This window comes from Zonotrichia albicollis, chromosome 6, assembly GCF_047830755.1.
Source record: "Zonotrichia albicollis isolate bZonAlb1 chromosome 6, bZonAlb1.hap1, whole genome shotgun sequence".
Taxonomy (NCBI): Eukaryota; Metazoa; Chordata; class Aves; order Passeriformes; family Passerellidae; genus Zonotrichia; species Zonotrichia albicollis.
The window spans coordinates 20,885,680-20,905,800 of record NC_133824.1 but is presented as its reverse complement, the minus strand read 5'-3'; the positions used below and the strand labels follow the sequence as shown (position 1 = coordinate 20,905,800).

At 39.8% G+C, this 20,121-nt stretch overlaps 1 protein-coding gene across 3 annotated transcripts in view; it reads right to left on the bottom strand.

The window, feature by feature from the left end:
* The window catches only part of PRKD1 (protein kinase D1), a 117,237-nt gene extending 102,841 nt beyond the window's left edge, over positions 1-14,396 (bottom strand). For 2 of the 3 annotated variants that reach the window (XM_074542753.1, XM_074542752.1), the window contains exon 1: positions 14,087-14,396. In XM_074542753.1, the coding sequence (XP_074398854.1) occupies positions 14,087-14,275 (189 nt within the window). In that variant the 5' untranslated portion in view covers positions 14,276-14,396. Of the gene's footprint in view, positions 1-12,897; positions 13,011-14,086 lie in introns of all 3 variants that reach the window. The other variant, XM_074542754.1, reaches the window with a different exon arrangement.
* Positions 14,397-20,121: the final 5,725 nt, after the last annotated feature.

The following is a 20,121-nucleotide window of genomic DNA, read 5'->3' as shown; positions in this document are numbered from 1 at the left end:
AGTTTTGAATACTCTAACACAACTACATCCAACATGCCTTCAGATTTATGAGTCACATTTGATTCACTTGTAGTAATACATTTTAAAAATGGGTTGAAAAATAAAATTGAGGAGCTGTAAGAACTTTTAACTAAATACAGCAGTGTACACACTTCTAAGTCTTAAGCTTTTTTATGTACTATTAATTTATGTGTTTGACTGTTTTTCTTCTCTTTGGATAAATTCATTGCATGCAGATCACTCTTTCATTCCCCCAGAAACGGTCTGATTAATTTTTAAAGCACCATTTTGTCATTAGTTAGGGATTTGGCAGAAGAAAAGACAGCTGAGACACATCAATGCAGTTTCAGAAAGCAGAGGGTAGAAGATAAACAGTGTATGAAACTGTGTGACATAAGCAAGTCTCTGCACACAAGGAAATAGAAATGTGAAAATAAATACAGGTAAAGTGGTGGAAAGATCTTCCCCCCCCCCCCCCCCCCCGTCAGAAGAAAACAAATACCTACTAAGACAAACAACCACTTTCAAATCATGCCTCTGTTTCTAGAGCTGCTAGCTGAAATGTTCTTTGTAGCAACAGCAGCTGGCTTACCTGGCTGTAGCACAACCTGGCACACGACTGAAGACACCCAGCAGATATACACACATTACACAAAGAACAAGTGCGCTTCACTTTTTTTCCTGAATAAAAATTCAACCAAAAAAATTTAAAAACTTCCTCCCCTCACAACAATTTACTTGAACGTATGTATTTAAAGGCTTTTTGGTTTCTATGTTGTAATTAACAAACATTATAAGTTGATCATTACCTAAAATCAGGAAGAATTGCCAATACACTGTTCACTGACAGTGTAACACCTAACCAGGGAAATCTCCAATGGCCATATCTACCTTTCTGCACACAATTGCTGCCCAGAGCTTTCTTGGGCTGAGTGCACCAGACCTCATTTGCACCTGGCAGCCCTGTAAATGACTTCAACACTACTCAGAAATCCTTGACATCGTACATAAACCCAAGTAATAAAAACTGAAAACATAAGAATGCAGGTACCAAATACACCAGGGACCAGATGGGGAAAGGGGGAAGTCTAAAAGTAAGACAGTAAAAACTCAGAATATTGCCTACAACAGATCACTAACTTAGATCTTTATTAGAACTTTTAGATTGTTTATTAACTTGAAAAACTACTCTAATTGATCCAAATTGATTTCAGAATTAAACTCTTGAACACTGCAGGTACCACAGGAAAGCTCAAATGCCATCAAAACCTGCAAAAAGTTAAATTTCATCTCCACATCAGTGTGCTCTCCATGGAGCCAGTCCTGTAAGCTGAGTAAACATGCAGTGTTGGCTACAACAGCAGCACAGCCCCTCTGCAGTGCAGGGATGAAAACCCTTTATAACAAACAACTAATTTAGGAAAGCATATTAATATTCTACCAATATTTAAGAAATTACACATAACTAGAGAGCCCAGTAACAATCTTCCTGAGTGTTATCTGCTGAGGCAAACTAGAAGGCAAAACTAAATCCAAGGATGCCCAATGATTTGCATCTATTTAATCTGGTAATAATAAAGCTTGATTTCCAAAGTCTTTGTCTCACAATAGTTTGTGAATTCTGACACACCTTTTTCTATGCTTAAGCCTATTGAAATGTTTGAATCCCATATGAATTCTCTCCTAACTAAAAACCTGAAGTCCAAGGCAGCCTCCCTTCAGTAACATCACTTGGCCCCTTGTTCCACCCAAATGTCAGCCTCTTTGAAAAAAACAGAACTAAGTTTTCTTTGCTATTACTAGTTTTTCATCAAATGTAACTAAATTTGATAAATATGAAACAAAAAACAAAAAAACCTGGGCATGAGAGGGCAGGGATGAAAGAGTAAAAAGCAACTTAATTCTCAGAAAAAAAACAAGATCTAGTTCTTTCGATTGTAACCACTCAATTCACCTGTTATTTGTTCCCATTCCCCTACTGACGTCCAGAGAAAGAACAAAAATACAGATTATTCTAATTGAAAGCTTCATGCATTTTCATGCATATATTGTCACAGAGCTGGTTGATTATCATTTTATAAGAATCTAAATGCAAACTCTGGAATCAAAAACAGCATCATTCTTGGATTAAAAGAAAATAATTATAAATGTAGTTATCATAAGGTGCAGATTCAAATTTTTTTTAAACTTTTATCCTATAGTTTATCCATACTCATTTAAGCATGTTCTCAACAGGGCAAGTGACATTCAACATTTTTTTGTTTGAAACACATAAGGAAAAGAAGAGGATAACAATCAAGCCACACTAGTGAAAGATTTTTATGCATTCCTATTCAAAAGATGGAAGTTAAGCTTTGACTTGCTCTTTGAAAAACCCCTCTTGTTATGCAACGATTTTTTGGTGTTTTCAGAAACTCTTGTACTGCTAAATAGAGGGGGGAAACAGTGACATCATTACTCAAAAATTCAGTTAACAGAATAAAAATATGCTTTCTAAATTAAGCAGTGTAGCTTCACTCACCAGCAATTGATGGAGACATACTCTGTATCAGTTGATGGAGATAAACTCTGTACATCACTCAGACTAACAAACAAGTTATTTTTCCCTTCAGATCTTTACCTGAGGCAAGTTTTTACATAGGGATTATTTACCTCTCAAACAAGGAAGCAGATATTTGCTGACATTTTAAATTGATGTGATGAAGTTTTTTTGTTCTTAGGCCACCTTTGAACAAACACATGTGATATTCAGTAGCTTTTTAAAAAGTTCAGAAATTCTTGTTTCACATATCAGTCTTCACAAGGACAATACTCTCCTCACTATATTATAACCAAGAAAATGAGACTTGTTCAACTGTTAGTAAAACTGACACAAATTTATTTTTCCCTTTTTAAACAACATGAATTATTTACTTCTGGGTAGACTAAGGTATTTAACAAAATTATGTGACTGCAGTATGAAACTGCTCTGAATGTTACCAAGTGCTGTTAACATTCTTTACTTTAAACAAACAATTGCACATATGTGCTAACTGGGAATGCACAGCACATAAAAATATGTTGAAAAATCAGCAGCCAAGGTTTAGGTTGAACCGCATGCCCTTAGTTTACTCAACTGTCTACCAGTCCAGGACATTAATTTTAGATGCCTAGATTACATAATGCCACCAGTCAATAAGAGCCTGTTAAGAAGCACAGGAAAAATAAGCACAGGTGAAAGAGGAGTTAAAACAAGAAGCAATACAACAAACACCAATTTTAGCTGGGCTGTTACCTTGGTCTACCCACCAAGCCCTAAATAACCTGCCCTGCATCTTCTGCCCTGCAAAACACCTCTAACACGCACGTGTCCTCCCTGCAAAGACAGATAAATCAAACATGTGCTCTTCAGCTCATTTCTAAAGCACTGTACCATCGTCCTTCCTAGAGAAGTTGCACACTGTTCCATTTGAAACAAATTTGCAACAGATGGGTGTGTTACTTCATTGTATCACTCCTTCCTTTCATCTCTGCACAGACCAACCCACCACCATTCCATAACAATAGATAACTCAGCAGACCATTCCTCTAACTATTCTCTATGTCTAATCTGTAAAATTTGAGGTCTTTATTTCATATGGAAAGGATTGGTGTAGTTTTTATTAGTAATTTTCCTTAAGGAATTACTGTGCTTTTGCCCACCACCTAAGATGGAATTCTCATAGGAGTTTTTTTTTCAAAGATATTGCCAATAAACTGCTGGCTTTATATGCTGAGATATCCTTCAATGCATTTTAAGATGTGGTGTAATCACCATCTGTCCACTACACCTTGACTGCAAAGTACTGAAAGGAGGGACTTGTTCCCTGTACACAAAATATAGCAATATATAATAAGGTTCCATTATATTACAGGCCGCTTAATATCTATTAGGCATTAATGTAACAAATAGACAAATATAAACAAAGATTCACTGCATGCTCTGAGAATCACAGAAACATCAGAACCTCTGAAAGTTATCTAGTCTGACTTCTCTCTTATTGCTGAACTATCATCGACACAGTTTTGTTTACCCAAGTGCAAAAATGAAGGATGGAATCTCCACCATCTCTCTGGGTACCTGTTGCAATATTGCACTGCTCTCCTATCAAAGAAATTTTAACCTAATGTCCAATCTGAACCTCTTTCAAACCATAACTCTCAGTTCTTGGTTTCAGCCTCTGTCACCAGCTGGAAGAGCTTAGCTGTATCAGCTTTGTAAACTCCTCTTCAGGGGTCACATCAAGAACCAATTTAGAACCAAAATACAGCTCAGAGCCTCCCCAGTTTTGTGAGAGTTGCTAAATAAAAGTAATCAAATGAAAGAAAGAAAGAGGTTTACATTGGATGTTCATTTATACTAGTTTAAGAACTGAAAGTCAGGACACTGGCATTTCTTTGTAAGGTTTGAAAAACATGTCAATCCCTCGGTCAAGTCCACATGGCATGATCCATGAGCAGAAACATAGATTAAAGATATACCAGAGAGACATTTCTAGATGGAGAGGACAAGAATTTTTATTTTCTGAATTATTTGATTTGACTATATTTTCTGCCTGACAATCTGTTACAGTTACCTGAACTCTTGATGCTATGACAATTTGCCTTGTGACAAAATGGCCTGTAGGTATATTGTTACATGAGAAGAATAACATACAGACAGCAATGTTTAATTTTCCTCCAGAAATCAGGAAATCACATAGTCTAAAATCAAGAGATCTTTTTCCCTAACTTAATTCCCTCCATCCATATAAGTGCACACAGACTTTGACCAGATTGTTTCAATTTTCACTCAACTTTTTTTTCACATGTAGGACAGCCAACTCTTTAGGAAAAAAATGCAGTGAAAACCATGTGGGTTTGGAATTGAACAGACTCCTACTCATATTCTACAGATTTTGCTGCATTCCTTCTATTTAGAGGTAAGTATAATAAATATAACAGAACAAAGTATAATAAATAGAACAAAGGCATGAGTTCAACCTTTCAGCTATCTACAGGATGTATGTTTTTATTATTCTGGTATTTTCACATTTTCCTAGATGTACTTGATTTTGGGTGGCAACACAATCCTCAGAGAGATAAGAACAGCACTTACAATATTAGACAGCGTGATCAGCACACCTGGAGTCCTGTCACATAGACAGCAAACCTGTAATCCAGCCCTTAAAAGCTGATCCAAAAGGGGGCTGAACCTCAGAGCAAAATGGGAAAATTATTACAGCTTAACAGAAAGCATCAGCTCATACTGTCATCTCCTTATCAGTGAGGTTTCCTTCATGGCACAGACCCTCACTCCATGGACTAATAACACAATTTAAGAAGTTTAACTCTTTGTGGCCCAAGGTTCTAAGGGGCTTTAAGAAATGTTTCAGCCTGAATCAGACCCTAGGCTAGGAGCCATAAATTACAAAAGGACATACAGCACTGCTGACAGGGACAGCAGGGTATGCTTGACCACTATGGCCCATGTACATTTGTATTTCTATTGTTATGTAAAGGGAGGTCTCAGAGGGAAAGATCAGACAATAGGTAATTTGATGTTTTTAAGAACAAGCATCTTTCAGGCAAATGGCCTCACAGCCAGAATGTTTCTCCCAGACCCAGCTGTGTCTCCTCTGTGCTTTTGCATTCGACAAGCTGTTGACAAAAACTCCTTCTAACACTTGGGAAAAATTATTTCTCAAGGTTGACTTTTTAAAAATAATTTGAAGAAAGAAGAAATAGAATGTTCTTTCAGACTACCCAGGACATGTTCAGATTCAGCTCTTTTAAAATGTGCAAGGTAGAGGCTTAGAGCTGGCAACCATGGTCATGGTTTGCAGCTTCCCTTAGTGGATCTTCAGTACAGATCTAAATAGATCTTAGTATACACCTTGGGCCTAAAGTCACATTGGGAAGACCTTTTTATGCCAACCAGTAATCACAGTCTTTAAATGCCTATTTTCCTCTCTTAGAAAACATCCAAGAACCAGATGTACATTCATGCTTCTTAATTTAAAAAAAAACCTGATAATTTTTTATCAAAATAATTACTTGTGCTTTATCTTGAATGTCATAATACTGTTTCTGGTGTGGTTCTGACTCCAGAAGAGGCATACACAACAGGTTACATAAGAGATACAATCACTACATGAACACAAACATCATATAGTTGGAGAAGTGAAAGCTTACCTCTTGACAAAGTCTTCCTCAGCTGAAGAAGAAAACACATACAAGGAACAAGAAAAAGGAAGCTACAAATAGGTGGAGGAAGAGAAAGCAGACGACAGATATACTCTTTAATTTATGCCTAATTTTATGTCTATGCACAAATCACTGCAGTATATCCACAGTACTATCTCAACATAGTGGGATGCCAACCTTACATGCTGTTTCAGCAGATAAAACAGAAGAGCATTTAGAAAGCAAAAATCTGCTTCATGAAGAAGCTTACTTTCATGAAGTGCATATATTAATATTCTATACTTTCAATGATCAAAAGCTGATATTCACAATTTATTTTAATCATAAACATAGTTTTTGAGTGACAACAGGTCTGCCATCACTTTAGACCATTTCCTGGATAGAAATATTTAAAAAGAAAAAAAAGTCTCAAAAAGCAAGAACTCATTTAGCAGTACTAAAAGTGCATGAAGAAGGAAAAAGTTGAAAGCCTGTGAAAGAAATCTGTTTTGGTCTGCAAAATCCTGGATGTTCATGCCAAAACCACAAGCAAGGAAAATGTAAACAAAAGTGATGCCAGAGCAGAGCAGGTTATTTTGTAGCAAGTGAGACAGGATTACAAAATTGAGGCAGCCTTTCTAGCAGAATCTCTACCATCAACCCTGCGAAAGTGACGCTCAAGTCCGATATGGAAAAATGAAACAACTATTTTCTCACCTTGGTGCCCAGCAAAATCATGGAGCAGCTCCTCTTGGACAGCTCCTTATGGAAAATAACAAGGAGATTGATGACAGCTGTCATGGCTTCAGTAAAGGCAAATCACACATGAGAAATTTGGTGGCCTTCTACAATGGGGTTACAGCAGCAGTGGATGAGGGAAGAGCACAGGACATTAAATATGTGGACTTGTGCAAAGGAGCTGACACTGTCCTGCAGGACATCCTCTTCTGTTAGGTGAAGAGATGTGGATTTAATGGATGGACCCTTCAGTAGATAAAATTTGGCTCTATGGTAGGACTCAAGAGTTGTGGTGACCAGCTCAATATCCAACAGAAAGCAGTAAGGAGTGGATTCTCCTCAGGCAGTGGTACTGAAATGGAAATTTTTAACATCTTTACTGATGTTAGGACTGAGAGCACCCTCAGCAAGCTTGCTGCTGACACCGAGCTGTGTGGTGTAATTGATGAGCTGGGGGGAAGGGAAGCCATCCAGAGGGTCCCTGACAGGCCTTAAATGGGGGCTTGTTGCAAACCTCAGGAAGTTCAAAGAGGCCAAGGGCAAGGTCCTGCGCCTGGATCGAGGCAATCCCTGCATAAATACAGCCTGGGTGGAGAAGGGATCAAGACTAGCCCTGGGGACAGACTTCAAGATGTTTGTGGACCAAAAAGCTCAACATGAGCTGTCAATGTACACTTGCAGCCCAGAGGCCAACTCTGAGCAACCTTACCCATTGTGTGATTCTGTGATCATTAAGGTGTCTTCCAACCACTAATCCTTCCATGATTTTAGCAGAACACACCAAAGGAAGGGTTTACAAATAACAATTTGACAACATGCAAAAGGCATGTAATAGCTCCAGAACAAAGGGAAGTCTTCTTCCAAGCACCAAGAAACATAGACAAGTCAACTGCTAGCCCTGACTAAAGATATACAAAAAGATACACCACATATACAGGATGTATCTACAGGGAAGTTCTACCGGGAAGATTAATCAACTATTTTAGAGGACAGTTCACCTGCACTTCAGATAAACACTTGAAATAGACATTTTAATTATATACTTGATTGCAACTATGTAACCACCACCAGATTACATAACGTCAACATAAACATGTCTGATGTCAACCAGTCAAGAAGCCAGAGATGACCTACACAACTGCAATTACAAACAATGCATGTGCTTATCACAGGTAGCTTGAGATATACACTGAGTACATTGAGACTGAGAATTGTCTCTACTCTAATTTTTAATTTTACATTTTTGTATCTTAAAAATAATTGCTAGCATAATCACTAAAAAAAAAAAAGCAAACACATATTTGGCAGAAGTTTTTAACTGAAATAGTTTCATATACTAAAATACAGTAAAATTAAGACTCCAAAAGTAACAATATGCAGATTTCACTAAGCGTGTTTGTTTCCTTGCAAGTAAACACAGTATGAACATATGGTAACCATACAGGCAGATTTCTCCAAACACAGAGGAGGGAAAAGAAAATCTAGATAGAAGAACAAGTTAATTTCAGATGTCTGTGAAAGATTTCCAGAAATGACAGGAAAACACCTATAGTCAAAGTCCAAGCTAATCCTTACAGGGATTTGACACATGCCAGGGTGTTTCCCACGAGCCACAGCAGAGATCTCATAAACCCACCACACTTTCAGGACACCTAGGCTTTCTGTGCATTCTCAGGTCATGATGTGGTTTCCACTCAGTAAGTCTTCTATGGAACAGTCAGACCTTGGGTATTTCAAATTCATTAAGCACATGCCATACTATTTCCACATGGCACCTCTGTCTGGGAAATGTTGCAACTTCATTCAATAAATTCCATCCTTTCTCCAGCAACAGAGCTGAATCTCACCAGCAGTGAGAGAAGTATCTCAAATGCCTATTCATCTTCTACTTCCTTTAAATCATTATGGAAATTATGTATTTCCTGGGGAAAGCATCAGTGCTTTCCCCAGCAGCATCAGTAACCCAAGATCAACACATTCCTTCTGTAATTCCTTTAAAAATTAAGATGTGAAGTGCTTTGGTTACAATGCTGTCCTCTATCCAAAGCTACATCTTATTTTTTATCCTATGACAATGCATTCAATAGTCTTTAATCATTAGCTAGGAAGTTCTCAAATGCTCTACACAGTTTGTGGTATTAAACCCATTTTCCTTATCTGGATGCATGATGGATTACATAACAGAGTTAACATTTCTTAAAAACTCCAGTTCCTTTAAAGTAATTCAGACTGACTCCCTTTCACTGAAGTTATATTTTACTAGCATCTTCTCAGATATGGTTCAAAAGTAACTATAACTAAGCTACAAACTGATGTTATATACAGCAACTTACAGTTTTCAGGGTGGAGAAAAATAAATGTAAAGTCAATAAAGGATTAAACTCTGAACATCAAAAGTCTCCCTTGAGTTTGGAAGATGTTTATGTGCACAGTAACAAGGCACCTTGCATTTTTAAATTCAGTTTAACAACTTGATACTTCCACAACACAGGCAGAGGAAAACATTGGGTGCTGAGAAAAACTCACTTCATGGAAAAAAAAAATTAACACTTTGTTACCAGTGTACACCAGTAAAGACACCATGAGAATTTAACTACCACAAATAAACACCACACCTGGAATAACTTTTCTAGAACACAGACAACATTGTTGTGAATACATAAAATGTTTATATTAGTATGTTTGGATGAAGATATATGACTCTTGGTCAGCATGGCAAAAACCTGTCAGTTTCTCTGTTTATCCTGAAGGAAAGATCTCCGTAGCACCTCATGTACACTGAGTCCCCATCGACTCTAAGGGAATTGATCTCATTACCACCCGGCTTATGTTTATTTTAGGAGAATGTGTAGGTTTGGGGGAAAACAAACAAAAAAGCCCACCCAAACAAAAACACCCACAAACAAACAAATCCCCCATCATTCATACAAACAAACCTCCCAAGTTTTCCACGACTGCTTAAAAACATTGCAGAAAAAGATAAATATATTTTCACATCAACCTTTGGAAGAGATTTTATTATTTTTCTGCTCAGGCCACAAGAGATTCCAGCCTGAGAAAACAAAACTGAGTTAATTTTTGTTTTCCTTTTTTATTTATTTATAAATAAGTTAGATTTTCCTTATAATGACAACTAGAAGCAAAAGTGAATGCATACCTGCTCCTGAATGTGTTTGGTTCAATTCTCAGGAATCCTCTTAAAATGGTTTTTTATTAGATTTGTAGCAATTCTAATTTAACACTAGATAACCTTACATAAAGATGAATCTGGGCACAGTATTCCAATTGCAGTATGCTCCTTGAATCAACTACTTTTCTTTTTGTCCTTTCCCTTTCCCAAAATAGCCTCTCTGCTTATTACTTCTTTTTTCCCACTGTAAAATTGCAAAATTATTCAAACCACTGAAAACCATCCACAACACCACTTTAATAAATCAGTCTGAACTATACAGCCTATGCAGCTCAAATTTTATTTCCTCTGTTTCTGATCACATTTTTTTTCTTGTATTTATGATTTTTGCATTGCTGATAACTTCTAAGTCTTCAAGCACTGAAGGCCTAAGCCAACATATGATCTTATTCACTATTTATGGTCATATTTACTTGAGAAGTCAAAGTTTCCAAAACTTGGCAATGCCACTACAGTACCCCAATTCATTATATGTGAGCTATAACGATGAAAAAGAAATTCAAGAAACACAAAACACAAATAATATCTCCTTCAAATTAAACTTGCATGAATTTGTATTAAAAAGTTGCATAAAGATTACTTTCTTTGTCTTTTTAGAATCAAAAGTCTCTGGTAACATCGTAATTCCATACAGTTAAAGTGCACTTTGCATTACACTTTTGTCCTGGATAAGTGGTTTTACTGTGGGCAGCTAACACAAAAAGGGCAATAATTCACACTAATTGTCTTCAGAAAACAAAGATTCTATTTTACAATATCCTCCCAGTGTTCTTGTGGGACGCCAGCCTACAAGTCAAACACTGGCAGATATTTTAAAGTTGATCCTCATTTCTTGTCAACTACATCATTATTTAAATGCTAAAGATCCATTTTAACTGAAGAAAAAATAATCCCACATTGACAAGCCTCAAAGTTTTTATGTCACCGGTTCTAAGCAAGACAAGCAAAACACACAAACGCAAAGGAATCAAATTTTGTTGTCTTCAGAACACTTCTTAACAGATTGAAATGTGTTTGAATTTATGCCAGAAATCGGTATGTACCATTTCATCTTTGGATTTGTAGAGGAAGTTTCTTTACAGTTATGTCAGGATAAAACTTCTGAAGGAATGTCTCTCATGGAAGAGAGGAAAAGCCACACTTCGCTCATTCCGTTTTACACGTCATGTACATTACATCATCAATACAATTATACTCTCTTCCAAAATTAAAAACAAGAGAGCATTTATGCATGTGAACTCACATGTATATTATTTATATACAAAAACACAGTATAAAGATATAGGAATAGAGTGTCTATTTGTATATACACCCATAAATGTATCTATACACACACACACAGTATTAACATCCTACTCAGGCCTACATATGCTCCATTCTGCACACTTTGAGAGGTTTATTTCAATTTAACAAAAATTTTGAACTGGAGTAAATTAAATGGGTGCATAAACCTAAGCAGAGTAAAGGTCATAATCAATCACCTGAAATCAGGTATGCCCACATCACCATGGAAGAGGCTCCCTATAAGCAGATCATCTGACCCCGATACTGAAGAAAAGTCAGCACAATCCTAAAATAAAGCTGTGTGCAAGAGGACTGCTTAAATATTTAACAGCACACTACAGACACAGTGTTGATTTTAGCAGTCTAAGATGACAACCATTGAGAAAAACAAAACCCCAATTTCTCATCCTTATATATTGTTTCAACTGTCCAGACCAAATAGGAAGTTTCAAAGGAAATTGTTGCCTAGTTGACCACTACTCTACAGACCCAGAAAAACTTCCAAAATAAGATGAGATTTCAATATAAAATTCTTCACAGTATAGTCTCCTGCTTGACTGTGATAGGCAAATACATCTTTGTTATAAAATCAAGAGCAGACACCATTTCAAATCATTTCAGGAAAAGATAAAGTCATGAACCTACAACACACAAATAGTTATCTCATAACAGTTTTAGATATCACATAACTTTTTTTAAGTCTCTGCCAGTATGCCAAGTAACTTTGAATATGCAAACAATCCCATCAGGATTAGTGAAACAATAAAATCACGTATATAGTGTATACACACTTGCAGTCTTAAGTTGAAAATGGAGGCTCTAAGGACTAAATAACATATGAATTGCTCTGCAGGGTGGAGGAGGTAGAGGCCACAATTTAACAAGAAAAGAAAATAAAAACAAACAAACCAAAGCCTTTCTTCCAGTTTTCCCTTTCTTTGAGCCACTTCCCTCTCGACAGCCTTGGGAAAGCAGATATTTCAGCTATGAGAAACTGACTAGAAGAAAGTTCCTCATTCAAATGTGCCCTGGAGAGAAGCAGCTACATGATGCTGTCTTTTATACAATTATGAAACTGCAACAAACTAGTGTTCAAAATTTTTATGTCAGTACTCACTCAAGTAAGTCTGACTGTTTGAGCACAGGCCAGCACATTTAATTTTCTTTACACAATGGCATATTGTTAGGAAATGAGGCTTTAGAATCAAGCTTACAGTACGCCCATTAATTAATTAACTATTCAAGAACAGTAAATAGAAACAATGAAACAACAATCTTAGCTTTTCCACTATTGCTAGCACAATAACTTCTGAATGGTGAAACATGGAATACATTTAAGCTATTTCAGATGTATATGTAACCAAGCGGCAAGGGTTGGTCTAGCTTTAAAAACAAATATAGTAACGTGAAAAGGTACACCTTTCTCCAAAATTTAATTTTAAAAAGCAGGTCGCCATTTCTTAAACTACAAAGAATGCAGAATTTAGAAAATGGATGCATACTTTATACTTTTTTGAAAACGCTTCGTTAGTTGCTCTTCAACAAAAAAGGAGTTCCACTATTCAGTGAAGTTCAGGTTGACGATCCTCAGAGAGATGTAAGGCAAAGCTATCAACTTAAAGAATAACAAAAAAGTCAATCCCCGTCTGAAATTTTTTTACCTCGGTAAAAACAAAGAGAGAAGAGGAAGAATTTCTTTCCATTTTAATAATTCTGAATATTTAGGCTGGCTTTTTTACCCTTTGCAATCACTATGATACTTTTATCTATGGGCCTTTCACACAACAAACACGTATAAAGTAAAACTTCATTACACAACAGGATCGTTAAAACAGAGGAATCAGAGAAGACAAAGGCAGCGGCGGCTCGGGCAGAAGCCGGGCGGATTTCAGCGCACAGCGCGGGTTTCCCGGAGCGCAGGTGAACGCGCCTGACGGCGGTGCCGCTCCGGAGGGCTGCGGGGAGCGCTCCCCGCGGGCAGCGGGGCTCCCCCCGCCGGCCCGGTCACCCAGAGCCGCCCGCCGGGGCTGACTCGGCGCCCCCCGTGCCAAGGCCACCTGCCAGCTGCGGGGCTGCCCCGGCGCCGCCCGCACCGCGCAGCGCCCGCCCCAGCCGGGCAGCACCGCGGGGCCCCCGGCACAAGGAAAGGCTGCGCGCCGCTTTGAATCCTGGGCTCTCGGGGTTGGCTTTTCCTTGTTACTGTTTGCCTTTTTTTTTTTTTTTTTTTTTTTTTTTTTTTTTTTTAAGTGGAAACTTTCCCAGGAGAGCCCGGGACAGCGTGAATTGCCCCGGGGCACCGGGCTGCCATCACAGCTGACAGCTTTCTGCCCCCCGCGCCCCCCCTTCCGCAGCATTAAAAAGCAGCGGATAGATCCGGCCGGAGTTTGTTTTTAATAACGGCTTCTAGTTCGCACAGGCACCTCCATCCCCTGGCAGCACAATAAAAGTCAAGCTCGCATGTGAGCATCCCGCACAGCACCTCCTCCGCACCGGGGTCGCGGGGGGCACGGCAGAGACAAGTGGGGCGCCGGGGGCAAGGAAGTGGGGCCGGCGGCGGGGAGCTTGGGATGGGTTTCGTTTATCCCCGGAGCAGAGCCGCCGGGAAAGGAAAGTTCACAGCCAACAACAGCGCCCGTGGGCAGCGGGTGCGGGCTGGCGGGGAGGGGGCTCGCTTTGGGGCCTTCTTCTTACCTTCTGGTCCACGATGGAGCAAGCCATTTCCCGGACGTGGGCGAGGCTGAAGTCCCCCGAGGAGTCCTGCAGCAGCAGCACGGGCTCCCGGCTCAGCCCGATCTGGAGGTGGAAGGCGACGCCGCCGCCGGCAGCAGCGCCCGGCGGCGGCAGCGGGCTGGGCGGCCGGATCAGCGGAGGGGCACTCATCGGAAACTTCCCGCCGGAGCCGCCGCCGGAGCCGAGGAGTCACGGACGGAGGGACGGAGTCGGGCACCACCGCGAAAAGTTTGCGGCCGCCCCGGAGGCGCCGGGCGAGTTTCCCCGCGAAGTTTCAGGAAAGTCCCGCCGAGCTCCTCCCGGGTGAAAATGGCGGGGGGGGAGGGGGGGAGGACCGGGGAGGATGCAGACAGGAAAAGGCGGCGAGAAAGACGCGCGGGGGGAGCCCAGCCCAGCGCCGCCGAGGTGGTGCCGCCGCTCGGGCCGCTGGCGCCGTGCGCGGCGCGGGGGCGGGACGGGCCGCGCCCTCCGCCGGGACGGGCCCGCGCCCCGCTGGGCCGTGCCGGGCCGGGCCGCGCCGCTCCGCCGCCAAACGGCGGCCGTGCACTGCCGGGCGGCCGGGCAGCAGCGAGTGCGGCGGTGTCGGCTGGTTCCCCGTACCGGAGCTCGGCTGAGCCGGCGCTGTGTCCCCACCTGGCCAGGCTGCGGTGCGGGCGGGGCTGAGAGCCTGCTCCTGCCCCGCGATCCCCGTGGGCAGTACCTCAAGGGGCAGGTAGAGGCACAGCCCGGGAAGAGCCGGAGATTCCCTCGCTGGCAGGCAGCACGGTGCCCTTTCCCGGGCAGGGCGGCAGCTGCCCCCGCGGACGGAAAGCAGTGCCAGGGAAGCGGGAGCTCCCGTCTGAGTCCGGCTCTCCTGCCCGGCCTCGGCCAGCGCCTCCGGTCAGCATCGCGCCGCCGCTTCCAGCAGTCCCCGCGCCTTTTGGGAAGAAGCAAGGGACAGGTTGCCCCCATCCCTTTTCTAAACCAGCTTCCAGTTTCAAATACAGTGTGTGTTAAGGAGTGTTACCGCCCCAAACCGGGATGAGTTACTCTTCCCAGCTTTTGGGATCGATGCAAGCCCCACCCGTTTGCACTAGCAGCATTCATAGCAGGGCAATATTTAGTCTTAAAAATCTCCTCTTGAAGATGTGCAAAGGCAGTGGAAATGTGAGCTGTAAATGTTTGAAACACCAACGGAAAGACTCTTAATCTAGGTATATGTGGTACCTGTAGGTTTGTTTGAACTACTAACAGGTAGTGTGAAAATAATACATGTATATTTGAAAATTCAGCAGTTGATCTGATTTACAACTTGTTTCATTGCAAATTGCTTTTTTTTGGCCAAAATTTACATCTGCAGCGTTGTTTTATTTTGATCCTGTTAGTAGGACCCATTTTACTGTTGTCAGCTTATTTCCAGCCTGGGAAGTACTGCAAATTTCCCATGACCTCATGGCCTAGCCAGCTTTGCTATACCGGAGTCAAGGTGGGAGAAACAGACTAGGAGATCCTGCAGCCCTGCTTCATCGATGAATCTGAGGTTCAGAGTGGACCCCCTTACTTCCTGAACTCCCAGTGACAGCTTAGAGGTGGCTAGTTCAAATCTTTGACTCAGACATAGTCAACAACTCATATCTTAAAGATATCAAAATAATACCTAAAGCACTCAGTGGGAGGGTCTCCCTTTCCCTTATGTGTCTTCTAGGCAGGCTTAATTAGAAATAGACTTTCTTTTGTGTATTTCGTCCATATTGTAAGTAATATAGTGAACCTTGCTATCAGACTTAAAGTTGTGCTTTTACAAATTCATATCAAACCTACTTTCGCTGATGTGTTTGATGGCAATTCTTTGAGCAACCTAAACCACTCATTCACGGCACAGCTCTTTTACAATTCCTCAGATAACCAGAGCAGAGGTAGAAATATCAATATTGAGAATTACATGTCCTTGGTTTTCTCATGTATGTGAAATCAAGTGATAGAGCTCATATGTCATGACTTACCTGCAGCTCCACATCATCTGTATAAATACAACTATTTTTTCAAAAAGAAAGGTTACAGTATTTTTTTAAAGCTATAGGTTGCTGAGTTGTTTGTTTAGTGGGTCAGCTGTGTTGAATACACCTTTGTAATGAGAATAGATGAGGGCAGGATTTCTCCAGCGCTGTGTCAGCCAGTCATATACAAATGCCATTTATAAAAGGATTCAGTGGAACCGCATGATGTGATCCTGAGTACAACCTGGCCTGTTGTACTTACTGAAATGTCATCTATTTCATGATCCTTCCAGATTGGGGAATTGTGCTGATGCCAGGGAGGGGAAAAAGCATTCACAGCAGTATCTGACCTCATAGAGAGTGCATGCCTTGTTGCTAATCTGTACATGCACAGGTGAAAAAACATTGGAAGCTTAGGTTTTACTGCACCTGTACAAATCAATTCAGCAGTACGTGAACCGCTCAAGCTTGCAGGGAAAAAATGAATTTGCCAGACACAGCTACACAGTTCATGCAACTGGCTATGTAAAGGAGCAGGGCAGTCAGCAGAGGATGTCACTGTAACATCACGTTATGAAAGCATCTCCAAGCTGCCCTCAAGGTACAGTGGCTGTAGTATTACTTCTAATTGCTCTACCTTGCCAGACTATGATGGGTGAATAGTGGTCCCTGTATGTTTTCATGCACTGTATAGTTGACCCTCCACTTTGATGTGTTTCTGAACCTGTGATCTTCTCTTCTTTCAGCTTTCTGCATTGCATTGATGATATACTGTTCTATTCATCAGGAGTGAGTAACATCCCCTTCATAAAGTTTTTATTTCTTTCTACTTTTCTCTGTCTGTGATGTAACTGGTCATTTTTTGAACAGTCCATTTATCCTCCATCTTTTCAACAGAAGCAATTTTATGGCACATATGTTTTAATTTCTAAAAAATATCAAATAGCAAAGATAAATGCAAAATACGCGTAAACAATGGAGAATATTCTGTAAGTCTGTTTGACTTAGATAGCGGTAGTTTCTAGTTTAAAGTTGTTGACCTAAAATTTAGTTCCTGTATGTTTACAAAGAGAGTTGAACACAGGTGATTACAATGAGATGTTTACTGCTGGTTTTGTGAGGCAGGTAGTGGAATATCGTATCTCATTCTGTGATCAGTATTTTGAAAAATAGATTGCTTGGCAACATGCTCAATAGTATAGTGTATCTTGGCAAGGAGAAAAGAATAGAAAAAAGAAAAAAAAGAATAAAAATAAGTAGTCACTGGATAGCGCTACTGAAAATAAAGTTCAAATTTTCACTGTGAAACCAAGTAGTCATTAGAATAAATAGACCATGGAAGTGACAGGTAACCCTTAATGATGTTTGCAAGTTTTGATGGAATGTTTACTCACAAGCTAACTTCTTTGGTTTCCCAAGGTCAGGAAGATATTTGCCTTTAGCTGCTTGTTATGTTCCTAACGGGACGCAGAAAAGACAGACAACATGAATTCAAGGATGTAAAGTTAGTAATTTTTCTTTCTCCGTTGTAAGAAATGTATCTTTTCTCAGAAGGAAATCATCACCTGTCTAGGAAGAAAGTGATTTTGCATAAATCCTTTGTGCCTCAGGTCACTTTCACTTGTGCGCTTCTGCAGGACTCCATATGCAGTTCAATGCAGAGCAGGAGCCTGTCGAAAAGTTTACTTTCCAAGCCGCTACTGAAGATAACCATTTTTCATCCTTGAAAATTTATCTCTTCAGCATTAAACAAGAGATGTGGGCAAAGACGCTTCATTGCTGAATCAGGCAAATGCCCATTTTTGCATTCTGCCCCTAAATTTTTTCACTTCATTCATTTTAATTATTCCAAATCTACTCAAACACCTCTATGCTAGAGCAGAAACCTCAAATTTAATGAGGAGTAGCTCTCATGTCTAGAAGTGGGTTACATGTTCTTTATATAGACTAAGATTTTAACATCGAATATGCAGCCAAATCTGTTTACATTAAGTGAACATATCCTGTTTCTACAGTTGAATACAGACTGTGTTATTTGCATTCTTACTAAGCAGCAAAATGTGCTTTATTAAAGACAGGTCTACAAAAGTGAAAACATTTTTTCCTTTTTGCTGCTTTGAGATGCTGAAATGATGTTGAAAGTGAACTGCATGCTCCTATAATTTCTCTCCTGAAATAAAAGCAAAGCATTGAAAACTAATTAACCAAGGAAAAAAGAGAAAAACTGACTGGTAAATACAATGGAATGAAATTTGGGAAGAACTGTGTAGACTGTAATGGAAAGTAAAAGGATTCTGGGGTTAGAAATGCAAATGTCACCGAATCTGGGATTGGTATTGTGTTAGGGCTGAACTGGTAAGTAAAATGGAGCTGATATCTGAAATAGTGACAGCATAGTTTCACAGATAAGCTCCTGGGTATTTATTTGGAGAGAAGCAGATGTTAGCTGTACAACTGGTTAGGGATTTTCCGATAAGCTACTTATGTCCATGAGAAAATGATAACATTTCAGGATCTAAGTGGTTGTTGTGAATACAGTAAATCTTCCAAATTTTTTGTTCGTTGTTTTGGTTCTGTTGGTTTTTTTAAAAAAGGATATTTCCAATTTTTGAAAATGCTTCATCGTTTCTAAAAGCTTTCTAGTAAATGTCGTAAATAATTGGTACAAAACATTTAAAAACAGTAAGCCTAATAATTTAGAATTCAAGCTCAATAATCTGATACAACTCGAAGTAGTTTTTTTTTACAAATGGATGACAAAACATTCTGATTTTTTTCTCTTTTTATATCTTGGGATTGGAAGTTAAACTCTGCCCCGGTGATAGGCTTCCATAGTCAGCAAACAGTTTTGCCAGTCTGAACCAAACTGATCATAGACATAAAAGGTAGATAAAATGAATATAGAATCTGAAATATTGCAGGATAAAGCATTTTTATGTCAAATATCTGCATACTCTGGGGTTTTTTTTGAGCAAAAAGTGTGCTGCTTTGAGATGGAAAAGGTTTCTTTGGTTTTATTTACTCACTGTGTACCAAACTGATCTCACAATACTTGAAAAATTTTGACATATGGCAGGCTCTGTTTATCCCAAAGTATGAACTGAGAATGCTTGTTATGGCTTGATGATAGAATAACTGATGCATTCAGATAAAAATGAGTATCTTGGCATTGTTTGTGCATATTTGTACAAATTGTGCTCACTGGCTCTCTGGTTCTGAGGAGCACAGTATGGCTGGAACAAGATGGTCACTGCTGCTGGAAACTGCTGAGGCCCTTTTCCCACTCTGGGGGTACTGAAGTGAGGTAGTCGTCGTGCCTAAAGGAAGACAAAGCACAGGTTTAATTCAGTAATTTCTTAATGCTACCTCTTAGGTGATTTCTGAACAGAGTATCCTGTGTGAAGGACACTGTCACTTGCATACTGCCATTTCACTAAACAGTCCTGAATAGTGCCATCTTACAATTCTACAGTGACTTGAAATCTCTGGGTCCAAGAGCTATATACTTTCTAATAACACATAATATGTATTCCCTCTTCAGAAATCATTGCATGATTTTCACTTTATAGCTGTGCATAATTTTCAATAAGCAGCTAGTGTGTTTGCTGCATTTTGGTAATTTTCTTGAAACTAGATTGATAACCCCATCAGTAAAAGATGTATGCAATTGAAAATCAATTATACAGAATTTTAGTTATCTTAAAATTATAATAGCAGATTTTTTGAAGCACTATTCTCTAATTAGTACATACGAACATAACAAATTTACAAACTTCGTTCTTTTATACATCAAGTTGTACTGTTACTCAACACTAGTATTTTTGTGACTACTGTCCAGATCTTCTCATTATCTTTGAAGTTCTTCATCAGTTCAAAACGGACCTTCATCAGGTCCTGGGAATGAAAATTCTGCCACTCCAGAATCAGATATGTGTACTGTAATTGATCCATGATTTTGACCTGTAGGAATAAGTGTCATTGTCCTAGTATTTCTGTGACTGGATACAGTCTGAAAAAAGA